The sequence below is a fragment of the Mya arenaria genome, chromosome 4, assembly GCF_026914265.1.
Source record: "Mya arenaria isolate MELC-2E11 chromosome 4, ASM2691426v1".
NCBI classification, from domain to species: Eukaryota; Metazoa; Mollusca; class Bivalvia; order Myida; family Myidae; genus Mya; species Mya arenaria.
In genome coordinates this window covers 71975248-71991961 of record NC_069125.1, presented here as the reverse complement: position 1 = coordinate 71991961, position 16714 = coordinate 71975248, and the positions used below count along the sequence as shown (strand labels likewise).

The following is a 16714-nucleotide window of genomic DNA, read 5'->3' as shown; positions in this document are numbered from 1 at the left end:
CATCTTTGTTTAACATATAAGCAATGTATTGAGGTATATATGTTGTAAGAGCATGTATTGTACATCGCAATCTAGTCTATATACATCCCAATCATACACACTAAAACACACATATTCAGTGGATCAAAATTCCGAGGGATCCCCCTGCTGGGGAATATAAACATGCATGTTGAATAAAGGTGTTAAATATATAAAAGTCTTGAAGACTTAACATTAACAACATAACAGATCTGATTACCCACAGAAACAAAGTCCCCCTTTTTTTTTAAAATATGGACTGAAGACAAACATTACAACCTTTGAACCACAGACAAAGTTTTCATATGACTGTGACAGATGACCTACTATCCTCAACCATTTACTTGTCAAGGGCAAAATACCACTAAAGGTATACGCAAGAGTGCGGACAAGATGTAGTGAGTCTACAGACAGACATTTCCAACCTATACATCGGTACTCCTCCTATTTCTAAAAAGGAGCTTTAAATCATAAAAGTGATATAAAAAGTTCTTAGAACAGGCAAAAAGAAAGTCAAGACAGCAAATCTGTTTGTACATACTCTGTTCTGACTTTCTGTCCCTTCTCAACCCGGCCAACAAATGGCAGGGCAGCTGCCTCCAGCAGACAGTGGGCGTACAGTTTGTAGTCATGGAAACTGTCCTCAGCCAGATGCTTCAACAGCAACTTCAGGATGGCAACATGGATACGGTAGTATATCTGTACAACACATCATATATACACAGTTTTAATTAATAAGTTTCAATGTGGTATACTTTTAAATAGAAAGTAATTGAATCTTTTGAAATTGAATCTCAATTGTAAGTAGTTTAGTAGTCATTTACATTTACATTATCTTACAATATATATTTGAGAGATGAGGGCTATTTTCAATAGCTTAGATCACAGGTACTTGACACAAACTTTTTTTAATGTTCTATATGGGCTATATACTATAATAAGATATTATATCTTAATAAACATATATATAGGCCGATTTTTTATTTTGTGACTTGCGCCTGTGGCTTAGATGTAAAGAACAGAATCAAAGCACCAAATGATGGTGGGACACATATGACCCACCTCAAGGGCTTCCACAGCCAGGTGTGGTGTGGTGTAGGAAAACATAATCTTCCTCGGGTACTTGGCATTTTCCTCATGTAGGCACTGCATAGCCTATGGATAGAAACAGGAAATTATCAAATATGATATATTCAAATTTGTTGAAAATTGAATTTCAATTGTGAGACTCATGCAATTGAAGCATTAAAAAGATAATAAATTAATCAATCAAATCTTCTTACACATTTGTTTAACATACAATCATTATCAAATTATAATTCAACCGGTTAGCGCAGTGGTTAGTGCACTCGCTTCTCACATAGTTGACCCGGGTCAATTTCTGTCCTTGACGCATGTGTTTGGTTACTGGTCACCAAGTTGGACAAGTGGGTTGTCTCTAGTCACTCCAGTTTCCCCCACAACACAAGACCACAGTCTAGCATAACACTGCCCCAATGAGAGTGGATAAAATAAGTTGCAATAACTTGTTTCACAATCGTTGTAAATTTTAGTTGATTCAAACTAATTATAATTCATTCCTGTTGACTATGATTAAAAGCAGTATTATACAGAGATTAACCCACTGACCTTAAAGTAGAGGTGAATATATTCTCGAAGGTGCCTGCGTGCCTTTTCCCCACATTTGCCCTGCATGTAGTTGTGTAGCCATTCATCCTCCCCGCCCTCACGTTCCCCAGCAACACTCTCCCCGGCAGCACGGAAACATTCTGTTGCCGTTACCAACATTTCACGTTTGCTCTCTGTTGCTATGCTTACAAACTCGTCATCCATTGCAAACCACTTTTTCTGCAATGTCAATAAAAAGAATTGAAATCATAATCCATTACCTCTGGCTAATACTGTCTGTGAATCCTTCCTATACCAGTTAACAGTTCCGTGAATTAATATCAACAATTAAAAAAAAGGGCGAAATGATGGCCAAGCATGAAGAACAATGTAGCAACTCGGGTTATAGTTGTATAGATGTTACTAGAAAACATTTACCTATGTTTAATTTTAACATTTGCTTAATTCACTATAATAATGAATATATATGCATACCCAGCGTATCTGCCTGGATGCGTGTGAGTGGAGCTGGTAGGCCAGGGTGCCATACTCAATCCATAACTTGCTGTTTGTGCTATCAATCTCTGTCGCACGCTTGAAGCACCGCAGGGCAGCCACTGATTTCTTGTATATTGGTGTGTCCATCTTCAGCTCAGCCTTTAAATAAATTTAAAGTTTTTTTGTCAACTGTTGAGGGTTCTCTATAACTAGTTATGTAAAACCAACATATATCATCTGAAATAATGTAATCTTTGAATGCATTAAGTCAAATGTTCAAAACATCAAGAATTGATGTAACAATCAGAGTAATATTCAATACTGATTCATCTACCAGTAAATCCTTTCTTATTTATCATCATTCATGCTGTACACCCTCTTCTAAGATCAACTTACAGAGCTGAGTTTTGCCTCCAGCTGGCTCATGCGAGCGAGGGCCATTCCGGCCCAGGAGTCTAGTCGGTTGGGCGTGTAGCTCAGGTCATGGGTATAGAAGCGAATGGCCTTCATTGACTCCTTGTTCTTCAGATAGTAGTCTGCAAGCAGGTAATACACCTCGTCAACTGCAGACCTGTTAGGAGAAAACATGCATATTGTACCTGTGTTTGGAAGTTTATCTCTGCATTAATAGTTTTAATCTTGTGCATATGACATTGAAAAAAATAACATGATTAGGCGATTAAGTGATTTTAGAAAAAAAGACTTTCTAAAACTAGAGCTAGAATACCCCTGAATTCCGCCTAAACACAGGAATGGCAAACTATTTCTTTGAAAAGAGGCAATAACTTCGAAGTTATTGTACATTGAAGTTCCCAAAATCATGCTTAACATGTGTGTGTTGTTACCGGGGTAAATTAAAATCCATTGCGTTGAAAATTGAAAAGTTATGCTTCTGACAAGAAAAAGTGACAAAGGGCTTAGTTGTTAGTTAGCTGAAATAGAGTTATGGTTTTTGTACGCTGCACTTTTTCTTATTGTACTCATTGTATTAAGTTTAATTAAATTCCATCCTGTTTTCAAATTGTGTTCCAGAATAGATAATGTAACTAAGGGCAAAAACTCTGTTATTAGCTGAAATAGAATTATGGTTCTTGTACACTGCACTTCCTCTCATTGTGCTTTACCAGTGTATGAAGTTTAATTAAATTCCATCCAGTAGTTTTCAAGTTATGCTCAGGACAAGACAAATTGCACCAGTCAATTGTTACCAATCCTGCCACACTCGACTTCTCCCTGCAATTCCACTTCATTATGAAAATATGAATAGAATAGATTTAACAACAAAACATCTATGTCTTACACTGTGACTGTCCTGTTGTCAGGTAAAGTGGGTGGGGTGTTTACTGAGCCTTCAATGTAGCTTTGGATCTCCTCCGGGCGAACTCCTTTGCAAAAAAAAGAAATCTATGTATATAGGCTTTAAGCAAGCAGCATCGAGCAACTCATTTAAGTGTTCATAGTCATTTAAACAGATGTTCCAAAGTTAAAATGGTTCAGAATACCATTCAGAAGAATTTTACACTAAATGGCAGATATGAAAGTTCACCGTTACCATGGTTCTTCACAACAAAGTTTTGACAACCAACCTAAAGACATGCCTATCACTCAAGGTTTGAGCTATTTTATCATAAATCAATACTATTTAAATGTCTCTGATTAATACTCACCCATGTGTTTACATTCCTCGGGAACTAATGGAATGATTCTTTTCAGGAGAAACTCAAGCTGAAAGGGAACACAATCACTTCAACAGGAATCGCTTTAAACAAACTAGAAGCAAGAATTAAGAGCACCGCATATATATGCCAGCTTTTCCCTATTTTCTTTTGACCAAAAAGCATATTATAATAATAAATAACCTCAAGCTAATATTGACAACAAAACCCGTTATACCTATATCCTGACAGAAAAATAATTCATTCATGCTATGGTTATAGAATACATATGTAAATAGTGCAAAATCCCTTACCTCCGCAGATATAGTCTCTGATCGATAACCATCAAACTCTGGTAGTGACCGTGGCTTGAAGTAGTTGAAAATGTCCACAGCCCCACTCCACTCTAGGCTAATGTTGGCTGCATTATGGTCCTGGAATATTCAAAGTTCAAATACATATTTTAATATGTCTTAAACTTTAAAACAGAATTGGAGGTTGTTATATAAAATACATTCTCATCTACATGCTGATGTAATCAGCATTAGTTTGTATTATTTGTTGCATCAAGAAAACGAAAGCATAGAAAGGAGGTGCCACGGCATATCATTTTGCTCATGTTCCATAAATATCATTTTCAATTTATGAACGAACATGACATGCATGGTCAATACACACACAAAAGTGACCAACCATGGATTTAGTCATAACTAGAAAGTGTTGTTTTTTATTGAAAACTAATGTCTAACAAATGGAGATAAATGAGGAATTAATTGCCCCAGACTTATAATTACAGCACTGTGCACAACTTCACATTGCTATTTATTAATGTTCAAAGTTTAAATAAAATTATTTACGTAGTTTTGAGTTTTGCTTCAGGCAAACATTGCTTCAGAACAATCAATGTACAATGTGCACAACTGCACATTGCCAATTATGAAGTACCCGGAGTTGTATTTTATTCATGATGAACATCTGAACATTGCCATCAATCTATGTTTTCAAGTTTCAATCAATTCCTTAAAGTATTTTCCGAGTCCAGCTACAATTTGTTATAATTGTCATAATAATAATCAAAATTATATTTGTTTTTTTGATGAGCAAAATCATGATATAAATCAAATCTGCAGAACTGAGCCCCACCTGTAAGTGTCTGGCCTTGCCCTTCTTGTTAGGGTGGCCATAGAGACAGTAGACACACTGCTCAAAGGCCTGCTGGTAATCCTCATTGAAACGTGAGGCATCACCCTCCACGACCCCTCCCTCAGCCTCTAGCCTTGGCTTCAACACAGACATGTAAAACAGTAGTAGGGCTCCGTTAGATTTTGTGCACCAGCTACGGCTGAAAATTAAAGAACAATGAACAGTTATCTCAATGAACAGTTATCTCAATGAACAGTTATCTCAATGAACAGTTATGTCTAAAGATTCTTACACTCTTTCTGTCAGCTTAATTCTACCATTTATTGCATAACATTCAAACAGATTATGGGATACAATTAATATATACATGGTAAGATATAAATTCATTAATATACAGGAAAATAATCCTGAAAAATCAAAGCTATGTAAACTATATTCTCTTTGTAAAAGCACTTGTTGTTGAAAGAACAGTTTGAAGCCTATCATACGAGCCCTACCTGCCAAGGTAGTCGTGTGCAATGTTGAGCATGTGGGAGGAGGCAAGACTCTCGTCTTCCTCAGAACTGATCCCGTCTTTCCCACCCAGTGTCTCGCCACGCTGGTCCTCATCTCTAGAATTATGAATGACATTTTCATTGGAGATTCATTTAATATCAACTCAATGACATTTATTTACATGTACTTTAAATTGAAATTTCTGAAACAAAATGTATTGAATAAGATTCTTCCAATTTAACAATTTCAGTGAAATTTTAGTTACTTGATTTATATAGACACCTACTCTTTGATGATGTGGTAAAGTAGTATCCATGGCAACACTGTATCAAATGTCATCTCCACAGCACTCTCTGGCATCGACATGTTAAGATCTATCAGTTTAATGAGTGTCTGGGAAAAGCGCACCAACTTCTGTTCTGACAATGCCGTACTGATAACACCACCTTTTTGTACACTCCTGAAGCAATAAACAAGACACATAACGTCAAACCACAAGATGAAAATAGAACAAACAGTATCAAAACAGTAAGGCTAAGAAACACTCACACTTTATAATGAAACTGATCCTTGACTGATCTGTATCAATTTGCTACATGGTGATTATGACAAAAGCTGATAGGTGTCTCAGAAGAGTGCATGAGTTGGTATTCAAACTTGAACAAGACATGTCCAAGCCATACCACTAGACCACATTCCCTTTTAAGTCTAACAAATCATATCAATCCCTAAGGTTCACTTACTTGAGGAGGTAGTTGAAGATGGATATGATGGTGTTTGTCCAGCCTGCCCGCTGATCACTGCGACTACTTTGCTGATACTTCAGGTAGCATTCATGTAGCGACTCCTCACCCCACACGATACACCTCTGCTCAAAAAAGGAAACCAAATAATCACTGCTTTACCATTAGCAATAGTCTGACTAGCAACTTGCCAATGCGTGAAATGACAATGGTTTATGACAAAAGAATATATGCTCACATCTTTGATTTTTTGTATCTGCAAAATAAAGTTAGAATACTTAATAGGGAAATAGACAAGACAGTTCTTTTGCTACTTGATGATGAGATTGTGTGTAATTGCTGTTCCCTACCTGCCAGTCTCCAGCATGGAAGAGGGACTCCTGCAGCAGCTGGAGCTGGGACTGCCTCTCCTCTGCATCCACTTGCATTATCTGCAATGGGAAAGGCAGTAGGAGAGTTAAATATTTGCTGACAAAAAACTTATTAACATTTCAGAAAATAATAATTTGCTTTGGAAATTTGGTGAAGGTGTTTTCAGCTATCTAATTATATCAGTTGAATGAAAACTGCAAGTTCCTATAACTACATGACTGAATTTGACGCCATAGTTTAAAATATGTGTATTTTACTGATTTAAATGGAGACAAAACAAGATTTATTTTAGAAATCTGAACAGTACCTTGTGTTTGTCAGTGTTAAATGTCTGGAGCAGTATATCTACAACACTGTCATACTCCCCGGCCTGGTAAAGGCGCTGGGTCTCCTCCACTGACTGAGATTTCTGAAGCTGCTCCAACTGCCAACCTACACTCTCTGACAACAAAAACAACTTTTTTTATAAATAATTTGCCTTTAGACAATTTAACAAGTTGACCTCCCAAAATATTACTATTCATTACTGACTGTTTCATTTTCATTTTTTTTTTATATTCATTCTTCTGAAATGCAACAATCATACAGTTTGTTTAGCTAACCTTCACTGCCAGCTAGGAGCTTGTGCGTTGAAAGGGGGAGAAAGAGGTTCATGTGTATCAAGACTAACCTGCATTGACACACTGGTCGAGGGCACAGTTGGGTAGGTATAGCCTCCCAGGGCCTGGCTCAGCCTCACTGCCAGTCAGGTACTCCTGGGCCTACATAGGAAGAGAATAGGGTACATTTGTAGCTCAGAGATGCAACTATATACTACAGTCATGTATTTCAAAAAAAGTGAATTCATTGATATACTTAAGTTTATGGCTTTTGATGATTTAGAGGCATATGTTTTATTCTACACATAGAGAGAAATGCTCGCCGTTATTGGCCCATATAAACTATAAGACCACATATGAAATTTCATTTTTTAAAATACCATGTCAATATATCAAACACCAAGCCATATTATACGAAGACGTTCTCTTACTGGAAACCTGACTCAAACCTTCTCAAAGTTGTATATGGCTTCCTCCATCTTTCCACGGAGAATACAGAACCTTGCATGAGCCCAGTATGCTGAAAATATATAAAAACATTTTGTACAATATGTAAAACCACAAGATCATTTTGTAATAGCAATACATAATTTGTGCAGTGAGCACAATTCAGGCTTTTTTTGAAAAGCATACAATTTATTTATTAGTACTTTAATTAAATTATTTAATTAATTGTTTCATCTGATAAATATTTTAAATCATGCATATAACAGCTGTGAACAGTTTCAGGAATGCCATAAATGCTTCGGTCCTACCCCTGACACAATGGGCAGCCCAGACATCCCCCAAATCTTCATCACGGTCACACATGGTCAGCACAAACCAGAAGTCTTCATCATAGAACCTTGGCAGGTCATCTTCCAACAGGACCTCATGGCTAGGACTAACAATATGATAAGAATATGTTGAACTGGATCTTCAACCCAAATATTTTGAACAATGTCAACTAATGCATAAAAACATTTAATGGTCAACTATATTAAACAAGAGGGCCAAATGGCCCTGAATCGCTCACCTGTCATATATTGCACATTGGTTTGATAAGAAGTTCAAAGTAGTTAAGGTTTTTTAGAAGTCTGGGTCATTTTTTACCCCAATGCCAAAGTTTGGACAATAAAGGTAGAGGTCCACTTAATGATGTATTATGCCAAATAGCTCTAGTCCTTGTGAATTCGGAGAGAATTTTTTTTAATGCTTTTATGAACAATCTTAATAGTGGTCCAATAAACGATGCTTCATACCAAATATCTAAGGCCTTCGCCTTTTGGTTTCGGAGAAGAAGATTTTTTAAGTTTTCATCATATACATATATAAGGAAACCCATGACCGCCCGGGTGGGGCCATTTTTTGACCCCAGGGCCAAAGATTGAACAATATTGGTACAAGTCAACTAGATGATATATCATACCAAATATCTAAGCTCTTGTCACTACTTGATTTTACGTGTGTATCTATATATGTATATTTGTTATTAATTGTTGTATGTGGCCCATATTGAAAATTGGTATGTGTACTAAATATGTTATCCAGTTTAAATTAAGACGTTACTTGTCTTTGTGAGTTCGGAGAAGATTTTTTAAGTTTTCACTATAACACATATAGAGAAAACCCATCAGCCCCGGGGTGTGGCCAATTTTGACCCCAGGGCCATAATTTGAACAAATTTTGTAGAGGTCAACTAGACGATGAATCATGCCAAATATCTAAGCTCTAAGCCACGTAAGTTCAGAGGAGATGATTTTTGATGTTTTCACTATAAACATATCAAGTATACCCATGACCCCCCAAGGGGGCGGGGCCAATTTTGACCCCAAGGCCATAATTTGAACAATCTTTGTATAGGTCCACTAGACGATGAATCATGCCAAATATCAAAGCTCTAGTCCAAGTAAGTTCAGAGAAGAAGATTTTTGAAGTTTTAACTATAAACATATAGAGAATACCCATGACCCCCCAGGGCGGGGCCAATTTTGACCCCAGGGCCATAATTTTAACAATCTTGGTAGAGGTCAACTAGACGATGAATCATGCCAAATATCTAAGCTCTAGGCCAAGTAAGTTAAGAGGAGAAGATTTTTGAAGTTTTAACTATAAACATATAGAGAAAACCCATGACCCCCCGGGGCGGGGCCAATTTTGACCCCAAGGCCATAATTTGAACAATCTTTGTAGAGGTCCACTAGACGATGAATCATGCCAAATATCTAAGCTCTAGTCCAAGTAAGTTCAGAGGAGAAGATTTTTGAAGTTTTCACTATAAACATATAGAGAAAACCCATGACCCCCCGGGGCGGGGCCAATTTTGACCCAAGGGCCATAATTTGAACAATCTTGGTAGAGGACCATTTGGTGATCCTACCTACCATATATCAACGGCCTAAGCCTTGTGGTTTGGGAGAAGAAGATTTTTAAAGTTTTTCCTTTTGGTTGCCATGGCAACCAGAGTTCTGCATGGAATTGATTTCTTTGAACAACTTTGATAAATGACCACCCAAGGAACATCCCTATGAAGTTTTATTAATATTGGCTCAGCCGTTAAGGAGGAGATGTCTTTTAAGTAAATTGTTGACGGACGACGCACTACGCACGCCGGACAAAAGGCGATCACAAAAGCTCACCTTGTCACAAAGTGACAGGTGAGCTAAAAAAAAAACAAGGTAAAATGCTTGAAAAAAAACATTTTGAGTATCTCACTGTTGAAGAAGTGTATATTATATTGAAGCTGTGATGCATCTGAAGGAATAAAGTTTTAGGTATTGTGAGAAGTCTGTACCTGCGTGGAGAGGTGACGACCATGCCAGGAGAACGCTCTGCCAGCCAGCGATCCAGTTCTAGCTCCAACCACATCATCAACATCTGAAACAAGGGACACTCACAACTAACAATAATTGATAACATGTGTAAAACCTGCACAATTTAAGATTTATAGACATTTACAACTATCAGCGTTAGACAAGGTGTGAGATTAAGCTTTAGTATTTCATCAACAATGATGGATTATGTATAAAAAGTGGAAGTATCTCACCAATGAAGTTTGCTTGAAAATCTCTGGAGTGTCTGTGTTATCAAACATACGTGGCATGTACATGTGTTTTCTCACTCGTGTAAATACTCCGACATATATTGCACCCAGTTCAGCAGGCCTGAAATGACATGACTGTTTTAATTCAATATAATGTTTTTACATTTATTGATAAATTCTTCAACACATTTACACCTACACTTTTTTTTTCTTGTTAATGAGCTCTAACAGCCAAATAAGCCAGTTGCATCAACTCCAACATTTAACTAACACTTTCGTTAAGATAGCATTGTACTGTAACTGAACTGTATTTCAGTGTATTATTCATTTCTCCACCTACCATTTCACACTGTGATATTGGGCGAGTGAGGCAAGGTAGAGGGTCATTAAGTGTATGAGGCCCTGATTGGTGATGGCCTTTTCCAGGTATTCCCGTACCAGGGCCTCCTCATCCCATGTCCCTGTCTCCATGGCAACCACAGCCTGGTCACCTGCCTGGTCTGGGGTACAAGCAGTAGTAAAACTTTCAGCATAGATGGAATTGGTCCAATTTTGACAACTAAATGGATGTCACACCCTAATAAAAAGTGAGATGAAGTTGTTCATTGTAATTAGTTGAGATATTATGCATATATACATTGTGATCACATTTGGGAAGGATCGGATAAGAACTGCTCAAATAAGAAGGGTAATTCATTGGCCATAACTCTAGAATAACTACTGCAATGTGATTGTTTATAAAATCAAATGATATATCATCTCAATAGCCATGGTCAACGCATTTGAAAAAGACTGGATAAGACATGACAAAGTGAATTTGTTCAAATTTTAACTCCTGATTTTATAGTGCAGATGATGATGAAACTCATTTGAGACAATAACCCAAAAACATTGTTACCAAATTTGCTGAATATTGGATAAGAAATGCTGAAGTTAAAGGGCAGAAAAAGTTTATTTGGTCAATTATGACAATTCAAGGGCCATAACTCTGGAGTCATTAGAGCAATCTGGATGTTGATTGAACTCAGTTGAATTAATATGCCAATAAACATTGTACAGTAACCAAGTTAAGTCAAGAATAGATCACAAAAGAGAGTGAACATAAAACTCTGAGGCCGCAGATGGTGAGGAATCCAAACAACAAGATCTCTATTTCAGATATGCTACCTAAGAGACAAACAAGAGATGTTTGTCAAACATTATGCCCCCTGAGCGCCAAGTTGCCAGAAATATTTGGACAATTGAATGAAATATGCATGGACTGAAATGACAGCTGATTTGTCATTGGATGCATATGAGGCAGGTCATCTACTGGTCATACCTAATCTTCATGTCAAGTTTGATGACCATAGGTCCGGGAATTGTTGAGTTATCACTCGGACAAGCTTTGGTCTTCCAACAGACCGACCGACATGTGCAAAGCAATTATATAACCCCTCTGCTTCGAAGGGGGGCATAATTAAACTAGATGTTCACTGAAAACTGATACTTCAACTCATGCATTTAGTGACATATAAATTTCTACTGTCTACTATATAAGAAAATAAAATATGGACAATCAGAAAACCTTTTTTCAGCTTACAGTCACACTGACCTTGACCTTTGACCCACTGACCTCAAAATCAATAGGGTTCATCTGCTGGTCATGACCAATAAGCCTACCTAGTATGAGGTCCCTGGGTCAAAGCGTTCTCAAGTTATTGATCGGAAACCGTTTTTCATGTTAAGGTCACACTGACCTTGACCTTTGACCCACTGACCTCAAAATCAATAGGGTTCATCTGCTGGTCATGACCAATACACCTACCAAGTATGAGGTTCCTGGGTCAAAGCGTTCTCAAGTTATTGATCGGAAACCGTTTTTCATGTAAAGGTCACACTGACCTTGACCTTTGACCCACTGACCTCAAAATCAATAGGGTTCATCTGCTGGTCATGACCAATAAGCCTACCTAGTATGAGGTCCCTGGGTCAAAGCGTTCTCAAGTTATTGATCGGAAACCGTTTTTCATGTTAAGGTCACACTGACCTTGACCTTTGACCCACTGACCTCAAAATCAATAGGGTTCATCTGCTGGTCATGACCAATAAGCCTACCTAGTATGAGGTCCCTGGGTCAAAGCGTTCTCAAGTTATTGATCGGAAACCGTTTTTCATGTTAAGGTCACACTGACCTTGACCTTTGACCTCAAAATCAATAGGGTTCATCTGCTGGTCATGACCAATACACCTACCAAGTATGAGGTTCCTGGGTCAAAGCGTTCTCAAGTTATTGATCGGAAACCGTTTTTCATGTAAAGGTCACACTGACCTTGACCTTTGACCCACTGACCTCAAAATCAATAGGGTTCATCTGCTGGTCATGACCAATAAGCCTACCTAGTATGAGGTCCCTGGGTCAAAGCGTTCTCAAGTTATTGATCGGAAACCGTTTTTCATGTTAAGGTCACACTGACCTTGACCTTTGACCCACTGACCTCAAAATCAATAGGGTTCATCTGCTGGTCATGACCAATACACCTACCAAGTATGAGGTTCCTGGGTCAAAGCGTTCTCAAGTTATTGATCGGAAACCGTTTTTCATGTAAAGGTCACACTGACCTTGACCTTTGACCCACTGACCTCAAAATCAATAGGGTTCATCTGCTGGTGATGACCAATACACATACCAAGTATGAGGTCCCTCGGTCAAAGCGTTCTCAAGTTATTGATCGGAAACCATTTGGTATTCCGACCGACCGACCGACAGACAGACAGACCGACCGACCGACATGTGCAAAACAATATACCCCACTTTTTTCAAAAGGGGGCATAAAAAAGGAATAAAACAATTACCATGTTTCCCACAAAACAACTAGAAATATTAAAACACATCATAATTGATAGAATAAAAGAAATTTACTTTAATGCAATTTCTACCTATATTTGTCTACAATAACGTACCAATTAATAAACAGTCAATAAGGTTTCATTTAAGGCAATTAGCAAAAACAAATCATACCAGTGTGCTTGTTTTCCTCTGTGGAGGAGTTGGCCTGGTCTGTATCCATGGTGTTCCCTTCCTCATCACTGCCTGGCCTGCAAACAAACCATGCCAGTATTGTATTGCACTATCAGGATTAGTTTAAGCTAAGGCAAGGAGAAATAACTGTAGACTACAGTCAGGATATCAGAATCTATTGATGTTCGCCTTATGATTAATTTGTGGGGTTTAAAGATACAAAACATGAGAAAGCTTACTTGATGCTGGCAGGCAGGAAGGCCTGTAGAAGGTCAAAGAAGTTGGCAGTGCCCTCCTCCTTCCTTCTGCCTGTGTTCCTCACCTAGGACATGAGAATTAAAGGATAAGGCAACTTATTTAACAGTGAACAACAATTCTTAACATCACTCAAGTTTTATGCTTAATTTCATAAGTGGGATGCCAATTTTAAGGTTTTAATAAAATTGAATGTATTTAGAGAAGGACTTATTCAAGGGCTTGACAATAATGTTTTATCAAGTAACCAGCAGGATAACCTACCCTAAACATTTGATGACCAGTATAAATTACAAAGGATTTTCATAAATTCGTTGGTGTCACACTAGACAGCCTCTGAATGTCTCTACTATATACATAAAGAGATTGTTCATAAATCGGTTTAGTAGGTTTTTGCATTTATTTTTGTTTTTCACTTGGGCATTAAGTTTATAGAAAATGCAATGGCTGATTCCCTGGCCATTTGGGTGTGGTGATTATCATATCGAATAATTGGGTGTCTCCAGTAACCAGGTTACCTTTAGTGTAGAGCCCTGCTTAATCTAGTAAAATAACATACCCGGGCAGATCTCCTCTTGCCATACATCATGATCTCCTCGGTGGCAAGGGACATCCTCTTCCTCTTTTGTCCCTTCTTCCCCTCATCTATGTCAATAGGCACCTCAATGTACGCACCCCCTCCACTGCCAGCTGCCAGCAGCACCCCTCGTGGGGAACGGGGAGACCGTGGCATGTCCGAATACAACCGTGAGTAACCATGGTCTGACCGGGACATCGAACGTGGAGAGGACTGTGTGTAAACACCTGGGCTTGACACAACTGCTGAAGGTACCAAGCTTGATGGTGAACTACTTGGGACAGTAGGTGATTGGGCTGATATTGATGTGGATGATGACGAAGCTGATATTGATTCTGACACTATGGCTACTGGCAATGGAACTGCAGTCTTGTTACTGCTCACTTCATCTGTTAGTGCCATGTTTTGTGTCCCATTGCACTGAGCATGTTCTCCAACATTCCTAGCAGCACCATTAGTGTCTGAGGTAGGAGTGTCTTTAGCTGATGGTATCACAGGAATTGGAGATGTTCCTGAGTCAAAGAATAAGTTCACATTTGGAGCTGAAGGCAACACAGGTTGAGAGTTATTTTCTTTGTTTTTTACCCCACCAGAATCTGCTGGAGTCGATGCTGCCACTTCTGCAGATATCAATTCTGAAATTGATCCAGCCGTTTGGGAGCTGTCTACAACAAAAGATAACGAGTCTGCCCCTGAACCAATTTTAGGCGGTGATGTGGATACAGTACCCGGATTTGGGTTGTCAGTTGCTAGTAATGAAAGTGATGAGGAGGTAGAATCAATAACAATAGGTGACATCTCTCTTCCTGAGTGCACATTGGTAATAACAGATTGACTTAAATATAATGGAACAGATGATAGATTGTTCTGTGATTGAGATTCTTGTTTTGACCAAGTTCCTTCATCACTATGCCGGATTTCTTCAAGGTTTGAAACACTGAAACCATAACTACCAGACTTATTTAATGGTTTTGAATCAACAGTTTGTGGGTTAAGATGTTTATCTGATGTCCGATTACCGGTATATGGTGAGTGGGCACTATAAGACTGGCTCAAGGGAGTTTTTACAGGACTCAGGCTGTCCAACAACGAGTGAGTGTTCCTAAGAGCTTCAAGTATAGAATTATCTCCATCTTGAGATTCCACTGTCTCCATTTCAACTTTAATATTTTCATCCCTTTCTGAAACCTTCAGTAGATTATTTTCATCTGTTTCAATCTTTGAAACTTCAGTGCTGTTGCCTGGTGAAGTACTTCTCTTAACACAGGTTTCACTGACAATTTTGTCAACCATTTCATCAGTTAACATTTTGACTTCCAGGCAAGCTTCTCCCTCCTCAGAAATTTCTGGTTTTATTTCAACAGCATTGTCTGCAATTTCTTCAGCTTCTTTACAAATACTATCTCTTAAAGGATCTTCACTGCTTTTGACATCCATATCATATTCTTCAACCTTCTCTGTGGAATTTACCTCCATTCTTTCAACTTCTGTGTCAACTACCATATTTTCTTCCTTGTTGGCTTCTTGGATATTTGCCTTAATGTCACAGACACTGTCAGGTGTGACATCCTTCTTTTCATGGTAATTAGAGGTGACTAATCCTTCTGAATCAATATGTGCTTTCTCAGAACCTCCAGAGGAATCAAGATCAACATGGCCTGAAGTGCCAGTGCTGAGCTGCTCTGCAAAGTCTTCCTGCCCATCAGGTGTCCCATCCTGTTGTCCAGCCTCCAGCTCCCCTGGTCTGTGTGGTGTGACCTGGCTACCTGACTTCTCTTCATGGACATCAAGTGGTTCACCAGCCTGTGCACTCTCTACCTGGTCAGTTCCACTCTGTAGTCCAGTGTCTGGGCTGATTGCCTGAGCTTGGTCAGCCAGTCGATCTTCCAGGACGTCAGTCTCCATTGGCTGCTCTGAAGGGGCTTGTTGACTGTATGCTGGAACATTCATCTTCAGAGAGATGCTCTACAGAAAAGTAAAAAACAGGGATAGTTTTTCATGAATCACATTTTTTCTATGACATTACTCACTGAAACATTTAAGTTTATAATATTATAAGTATTTTTAACTGTTCAATAACAAGAGCTGTCACAGAGACAGCGCGCTCTACTATTCCCCCGCTTTTCGGTGTAGGGATTGAAAGGTTTTGGCGAAACATGCATGGATCACTGTTGGATTAGATTTCAATGTATTACATGATGTGCTGAGATATTTACATAAATTGAAATCGTAAATATTTGAGGTGGTACGCAAACTTTAACATAAATTCTAAGTCGAAAAAGGAGCATAATTTTGTCAAAATGCTTGATAGAGTTACCTCCTCCTGTGTACAGGTTGGGGGCATGATGGTGAACAAGTGTGCAAAACTTCAAAGCCATATGTCAATGGACTTTGAAAATATTTGAGGTGGTACGCAAACTTTAACATAAATTCTAAGTAGGAAAAGAGGCATAATTTTTTCAAAATGCTTGATAGAGTTACCTCCTCCTGTGTACAGGCTGGGGGCATGATGGTGAACAAGTGTGCAAAGTTTCAAAGCCATATGTCAATGGACTTTGAAAATATTTGAGGTGGTACGCAAACTTTAACATAAGTGGTTACACCGATGCCGACACTCGGGTGCCTAGGATAGCTCTCTTTATTCTTTGAATAGTCGAGCTAAAAAGTGATGTAACACAGAAAATCTAGTAGAGGCTTCATATCCTATCTTAGATGCAAAGTTACAGCC

General features: G+C 38.5%; 1 protein-coding gene across 1 annotated transcript in view; it reads right to left on the bottom strand.

Annotated features, from left to right (window-relative positions):
- LOC128231273 (calcineurin-binding protein cabin-1-like) overlaps positions 1–16714 on the bottom strand; it is a 31019-nt gene that overhangs the window by 5905 nt on the left and 8400 nt on the right. The window contains exons 10-32 of the mRNA XM_052943875.1: positions 13969–15951; positions 13394–13476; positions 13155–13231; positions 10494–10653; positions 10157–10274; positions 9905–9987; positions 7887–8014; positions 7581–7651; positions 7203–7293; positions 6840–6973; positions 6511–6591; positions 6161–6285; positions 5704–5877; positions 5420–5533; positions 4923–5121; positions 4094–4213; positions 3792–3849; positions 3425–3509; positions 2521–2695; positions 2122–2283; positions 1648–1866; positions 1081–1173; positions 560–717 (exon numbers count right to left, since the gene is read on the bottom strand). Coding sequence (XP_052799835.1) covers positions 560–717; positions 1081–1173; positions 1648–1866; positions 2122–2283; positions 2521–2695; positions 3425–3509; positions 3792–3849; positions 4094–4213; positions 4923–5121; positions 5420–5533; positions 5704–5877; positions 6161–6285; positions 6511–6591; positions 6840–6973; positions 7203–7293; positions 7581–7651; positions 7887–8014; positions 9905–9987; positions 10157–10274; positions 10494–10653; positions 13155–13231; positions 13394–13476; positions 13969–15951 — 4691 coding nt within the window. The remainder of the gene's footprint in view (positions 1–559; positions 718–1080; positions 1174–1647; positions 1867–2121; positions 2284–2520; positions 2696–3424; positions 3510–3791; positions 3850–4093; positions 4214–4922; positions 5122–5419; positions 5534–5703; positions 5878–6160; positions 6286–6510; positions 6592–6839; positions 6974–7202; positions 7294–7580; positions 7652–7886; positions 8015–9904; positions 9988–10156; positions 10275–10493; positions 10654–13154; positions 13232–13393; positions 13477–13968; positions 15952–16714) is intronic.